The sequence below is a fragment of the Salpingoeca rosetta genome (genome assembly GCF_000188695.1).
Source record: "Salpingoeca rosetta unplaced genomic scaffold supercont1.29, whole genome shotgun sequence".
Lineage (NCBI taxonomy): Eukaryota > Choanoflagellata > Craspedida > Salpingoecidae > Salpingoeca > Salpingoeca rosetta.
This window is the reverse complement of record NW_004754905.1, coordinates 62,055-68,142: the sequence shown is the minus strand read 5'-3', so window position 1 is coordinate 68,142 and position 6,088 is coordinate 62,055. Positions and strand designations below refer to the sequence as shown.

Here is a 6,088-nt window from a genome sequence, read left to right as displayed (position 1 = left end):
GGGTAGCCCCATACCAATGCCCCATGTGCTGTGGCGACGGCTGCTGACCATAGGGCATTCCCATCATGGGTTGCTGTGGCGGGCTGTTGCCCATATGGCATGCCCATCATGGGCTGTTGCCGCTGCTGTGGGTGCATCGGTGTTGAGTATGCCAGACATCATGGGCTGTTGCGGCTGTGGTGGCTGTTGTGGTGCCATTCCTTGCATGCCGCCGCCCATCATCATCATGCCTGGTTGCTGCTGCAGTGGCATGCTCTGGGAGCCTGGAGGAGGATAGGGGGCCGGGGGTTGATGAGATGTGGAGTGTTGTGTAGTGGAGTGTTGTGTAGTGGTGTGTAGTGGTGTAGTGTCGTGTTTGTTGTGTTGTGTTGTGTAGTGGTGTGTAGTGGTGTTGTGTTGTAGAGTGTGTGTCTCTGCATGGTGCGAGCGAAGTGGTTGCAAGTTGCAGGTGTTGTCGGCTGACCTTGCTGCGGCTTTGATGGTTCGCCAAAGACGCTGCCGGAGGTGGCGGGCTTCTTGGGCTGTAGTGGGGGAGGAGGGGAGGCGTGACGGGCTTCTTGGGCTGTAGTGGGGGAGGAGGGGAGGCGTGATGAGGCATTGGGGGTGAATGAATGAAGGTACGCGTGCGGACAACGGTGCACAGAGGCACAGGGGCACGCAGGCGCGCGCACGCACATTCACAAAAGCGCATCCACACACACACACACACACACACACACACACACATTCACAAAAGCGCATCCACACACACACACACGTACACACACACACACACACACATACACACACACACACACACACCTCCTCCTTGGAAGCGAGGGAGAGGTTGTCGAGGTCAATCTTCAGGCGACCAAAGTTCGGCTTGGATGCAGCGGACTTGCTGCTGGTGGTAGTCGCGGTCGTTGTAGCAGTTGTTGATGGTGCAGTGGTGGTGGTGGCGGTGGCGGTGGTTGGTGTCATCATCGACCCCATGTCCATCAGAGAAGCCGTCTGGTAGAAGGGTGGATGGGTGGATGCGTGAGGGGGTCGAGTGGTCCAATGAGCACCAGGGGAAAAAACAAACCAAAACAAAACAACGCACGTGCGCACACACACGATGCGTGCACGTTGAGCAAACACACACACACACACACACACACACACACACACACACACACACACACACACACACACACACACACACACACGCACACACACGCACACGAACAGATGCATTGCACCTGGTGCTGCTGTGTTGGAGCCATGGTGGACGATGATGACGACGAGGAGGCGCCAAACAGATCACCGAGCAAATCACCGCCACCACTCGACTGCTGCTGCTGTGCATTGGAGGTGGTGGGCTGAGGAGCTGCTGGTGCCGGGGCTGTGAATGCGCCAAAGTCGTCTGAGGCGGTGGGCCTAAAGTGTGGATGAGGAAGAGGGGGGGGGGGATGTGTGGAAACCGGGGTGTGTGGGTGAGGGCACATGAGGAGGAGAATTGCACGAGGGACGAGGACAACAGTGACACGTACGCGGATGCAAAGTTGGCAAAGTCCGTGTTGCCGGCAGTGGAGGGGGAGCTGAAGGCACCAAAGTCTGCAGGGTGTTATGGGGAGAGGGAGACAAGGTGAGGTGAGGTGAGGTGAGGTGAGGTGAGGTGAGGTGAGGTGAGGTGAGGTGAGGTGAGGTGAGGTGAGGTGAGGTGAGGTGAGGTGAGGTGAGGGAGACAAGGTGAGGTGAGGGGAGGTGAGGTGAGGTGAGGTGAGGTGAGGTGAGAGGTGTGATGAGCATGACGAAGGAGTGTTGTGCTAGAGCACACGACGCGACCACCTCCAATAGCAGCAGCATCTTCAGCATCATCATCGTCATGTGTGCGTGTGTGTGTGTGTGTGTGTGTGTGTGTGTGTGTGGACAGCGCTTACCGTCTGCCTTTGTGGTTGTGGCTGCTGCTGTTGCGCCACGCGGGTTGAAGTCTGCACCAAAGTCGTCTGGGTTGCTGTTGCTGTTCGTCGTTGTCGTGGTGTCATCGCCCAGAAGGTCAACTAGCCCGCCTGATGGGACGTGGGGATTGGACGGGGAAGAGAGGGGGGGGAGGCTATGACGTGAGGACGAGGTGATAGGGTGGTGATGTGTGGTGTGTGGTAGTGTGTGGTGCGGGTGTCAGGGGGTACGAGTCATGACAGCGTGCGATTACCTGCTTGCTTCGGCTCCTCCTTCTTGGCGCTGTGTAATGGTTGAGAGAGACAGAGAGGGGAAGGGAGGTGTGAGGGAGGGGTTACGTGTGGGGAGAGGGGATTGCGGGAACGATTGCGTCGTGATACTGAGCACATACATACACATGCACGTGCACAGACGGAAACACAGCAACACACGCAGAGATGCAAACACATACACATGGAGATGCAAACACACAAATACACAAATACACAAACAAGACACACGCACGCATACAAGACATACACACGATACACACACACACACACGCACCCCCTGAGCGCGGCAAAGTCGTCGTCATCGCCGTCGCCGCCCTTTTTCGTGTTGAGCTTGTTTTCCTCCCTGTGCTTGGCCACGCGTGCGCTGTACTGATCGCCGCGTGACGACGACGACGACGACTGGTCGACGCGCGCATCGTCCGCCTCTTCGTCGCTGTCAATGTCCCGGAACCGCGACCTGCAGTGTGTGTGTGTGTGTGTGTGTGTGTGTGTGTGTGTGTGTGTGTGTGTGTGTGTGTGTGCGTGTGTGTGTGTGTGTGTGAGTGAGTGTGTGTGTATTGGGAAAGGGGTTCGTGTTGAAGAACCCCATGAAGCAGACACTCGAACGCATTCAGGAATCGTTACACCACGCCGTGACGCCATATGCCAGTGCCGGCACCCCCACCTGCGGCTGCCGCCCATGTCGTCGTATCTGCGCGTCGGCGCCATGTCGTCAAACCGCCGCCCACCAGACATGCCCTGCAGGTGGTGGTGGTGGTGGAGGGGGTTGCAGGTGCAGGCGTGGTGGGGGGTAAGATGGTGCACGCAGGCACCGCACAGGGCGTCAACCAGAAAGAGTGTCAACACGAGTTGACACAACGCACACGCGCATGTATGCGAGTAGTTATGGACACATCACTCCATTGCAGACAAGCCCGTGCTGCCTCAGCCGCATCTTGCTTCACCCCTCGCCACCATCGCCTCCCCTCGCTCCGGCACTGCTTTGCCTCACCCCTGGGTGGTAGGATACGGAGGACGAGCCGATGCCCTTGAACTTGTCGCGGGTCTTGCGCGCCTTCTTCCGCTCCGCGTGCAGCATCTCGTCGTCCGCGAGCAGGTCGCAAATCTCCTTGGCCTTGTGGGCGACGTTGATGCCCTGGTCCTTGCCCTTCTCGTCAATGTACTTGAACCGCTCCAGCTGCCGCAGGTCATACACGTGGTCGCGCGCGCTGTCCACAACACGCGTCGTGCCGTTGCGGATCAGGTAGTGCAGCAGCAGCAGGCCCTGCAGTGGTTGGTGGGTGTGGGGGGGGGGGTTTTGTTGGTGAGGGAAGCGATGAGGGGGGGGGGGAAGGCGAGTGACGGTGTGCGAGAAAAAACGCAAACGCGAATGCAAATGTAAACGCGAATGCACACGCAAACGCGAATGCAAACACACACGCACACACGCACACACGCACACGCACACACACACACACGCACCTTGTAGATTTGACGCCAGTTCTTGCCCTCGCGGTCCTTGAGGATGCGGCGCCACAGCATGCCCATCACCTCAGGGTAGTCCTCGTAGCTGTACGTAGCCTGTTACGTGTGGGGGGGGGGATGCAGTGGTGAGAAGGGGACGCGCGCGGTGAACGAAACAACGTATGCGCACAGTGAGCCAACAACGCATGCGCAGTAAACGAAACAACGCATGCGCACAGTGAACGCAGCGACAGCAACACACGTACACACACACACACCAATACACACGCACGCACACACACCACAATGCACACACACACCTGGGAGAGTTCCGACATGAGGGTGCCGTGGGGGCCCCATGGCTCGTTGCCATCTGTGGCCTGGCGAACCTTGACCTCAATCTCGCTGTAGTTCATGGCGAGGTCAACCCTGCCAATGACATGAACACCACAACCATGCAACGCAACACAAACAGACAAACGAACGCATGTTAAGAGCTGTTGGTTCAGTGCGTGCATGCTTCTGTTGCTAATTGTGTTTTGTCTCTGCTCGTGTCCAGCAAAGCAACAATGCACACACACAGAGGACAACAACACGACGCCTTCGTCTACTCACGCCTTGTTCTTGAGGTTGTTGAACTTCTGCATGAACGCCATGGCTGGTTGTCTGTCGGAGAGAGGGAAGAGTGGGAAGGGAGGGGAGTGGTGTTTGCGATGGGATGAAGCGTCGTCTTTGACTGCTGCGCCTTTGTCTTTCTCAGCCACAGAATTGACGAAAAATAGTGGATGACATGGTGAATAGCAGTCAACATTTTTTTTATTTGAGGATGTTGGGGATGGTACATGATGGTGATGGTGGGATAAGATGGGACGTGCTGCTGCAACAACAAAGTCAAAACAAACACATACACCATGTACAAACACGTGCACACAAACACACACTCTCACTCACATAAACACACACACTCACATGAACACACACACACACACACACACACACACTGTCTCTCTCTCTCGCTCACAGTCTTCCTCCGCCATTCCGTCATGAGAAGTAGATTTGCTTCTCCTCCTCTTCAACCGTCTGCACGTGTCGCTTGACCTGCTTCTTTGGCTTCTCCGGCGGCGCAGAGCGGAACATAAGCTTCTTCCCCGTCCTCTTCTTCGGCGCGTCGTTGGCCCGCTGCTGCGCCCGCCGTAACCGCTCCTCCTGGTGCTTCTTCTGCGCCTGCAACTTCTCCTCGCGCAGCCGGTGCCGCCGTGCCTTGTCCTTGGCCTGGTGTGTGTGTGTGTGTGTGTGTGTGTGTGTGTGTGTGTGTGTGTGTGTGTGTGTGTGTGTGTGTGTGTGTGTGTGTGTGTGTGTGACGAATGGTTGAATAACTGTGCGCAATCACTGCAACGCACACACACACACACAAATGCATGCACACACACACAAATACATTCACGCACACACACGCACAGACATACACACATGCTCCTTCGCACCTTCTCTGCTGCTGCGAGCTGGTCTGGGGGCATGCGTTGCATCTTCTCAAAGAGCTCCTCCAGCTTGTTCTCGATGTTGGTCAGCATCTGCAGCGTGCTGATGCCGGCCTCGTTCTCCCCGATGCACGCGTGGTACACGTCCCCGACCCTGTGAAAGGATGGGAGGGGAGGAGGGCGAGGGGTGTGTGTTTGAGAGAAGGTGTGTGGTGGAGGTGAGGAGGGTGGAAGGGAAAGTGGGTGTAAGGGAGTGTTGCGTGCAAAATAGCACGCACACACATGTACACATGCACACACACACATGTACACATGTACACATGCGCACACGCGGCCGCCACTGCTTACTTCTGGTCAAAGTCTGTGAGTTCCTGTTCCTGCTCATCCCCGGACGCGGACGAGAAGAACCGGCACTTGTCCTTGAGCGCCCTCGCCTCCTCCAGCTCGTTGGCGATGTGCGTCTCCAGCTCGTCGAGTTGCGTCTCCACGGCCGTCCGTTCGGACTGCAGCGAGCGCTCCTCGTGCGCCAGCCGCTCCTTCAGGTCCTGCAGCGCTTCCTCCGTCTCCTGTGGGGAAAAGGGGGAGAGTGTGTGTTGAGGGGGGGGGGGCATCGTGTGTGGGGGGATTGTGTGTGTGTGTGCGTGCGTGTGTGCGTGCGTGTGTGCGGGTGTGTGTGTGTGTGCGTGTGTGTGTGTGTGTGTGTGTGTGTGTGTGTGTGTGTGTGTGTGTGTGTGTGTGTGTGTGTGTGTGTGTGTGTGTGTGTGTGTGAGTGCATGTGTGAGTGTGTGAGCGCATGTGTGAGTGCATGTATGAGTGTGCGTGTGTGTGTAAGTGCATGTGTGTGAGTGCATGTGTGTGTGTGAGTGCATGTGTGAGTGCATGTATGAGTGTGCGTGAGTGCATGTGTGAGTGCATGTATGAGTGTGCGTGTGTGTGTAAGTGCATGTGTGTGTGTTGTGGTTGCTGGAGCAGACT

At 56.9% G+C, this 6,088-nt stretch overlaps 2 protein-coding genes across 2 annotated transcripts in view; both read right to left on the bottom strand.

Moving 5' to 3' along the window:
* Window positions 1-7: 7 nt before the first annotated feature.
* PTSG_09102 (uncharacterized protein) lies at window positions 8-4,415 on the bottom strand. The gene is made up of 13 exons (XM_004989298.1): window positions 4,251-4,415; window positions 3,956-4,064; window positions 3,654-3,752; window positions 3,184-3,456; window positions 2,857-2,930; window positions 2,467-2,649; window positions 2,174-2,202; window positions 1,902-2,030; window positions 1,512-1,575; window positions 1,221-1,398; window positions 802-990; window positions 464-521; window positions 8-263 (listed from the first exon to the last, which is right to left on the bottom strand). The coding sequence occupies exons 1-13, from the start codon at window positions 4,289-4,291 to the stop codon at window positions 64-66; spliced, it is 1,626 nt and encodes a 541-aa protein (XP_004989355.1). The 5' UTR covers window positions 4,292-4,415; the 3' UTR covers window positions 8-63.
* Window positions 4,416-4,561: 146 nt separating this feature from the next.
* The window catches only part of PTSG_09101 (uncharacterized protein), a 4,548-nt gene continuing 3,021 nt past the window's right edge, over window positions 4,562-6,088 (bottom strand). The window contains exons 7-9 of the mRNA XM_004989297.1: window positions 5,462-6,076; window positions 5,120-5,267; window positions 4,562-4,907 (exon numbers count right to left, since the gene is read on the bottom strand). Coding sequence (XP_004989354.1) covers window positions 4,677-4,907; window positions 5,120-5,267; window positions 5,462-6,076 — 994 coding nt within the window. The 3' untranslated portion in view covers window positions 4,562-4,676. The remainder of the gene's footprint in view (window positions 4,908-5,119; window positions 5,268-5,461; window positions 6,077-6,088) is intronic.

Excerpts from the sequence above, each read along its gene's own strand:
- PTSG_09102 (XM_004989298.1), bottom strand. The coding sequence starts at position 4,291 with ATGGCGTTCATGCAGAAGTTCAACAACCTCAAGAACAAGGC. Across the intron at positions 2,931-3,183 it reads CCGTATCCTACCACCCAGGG|GGCATGTCTGGTGGGCGGCG; the intron begins GTGAGGCAAAGC and ends CACCACCTGCAG. Across the intron at positions 2,031-2,173 it reads GGAGGAGCCGAAGCAAGCAG|GCGGGCTAGTTGACCTTCTG; the intron begins GTAATCGCACGC and ends ACGTCCCATCAG.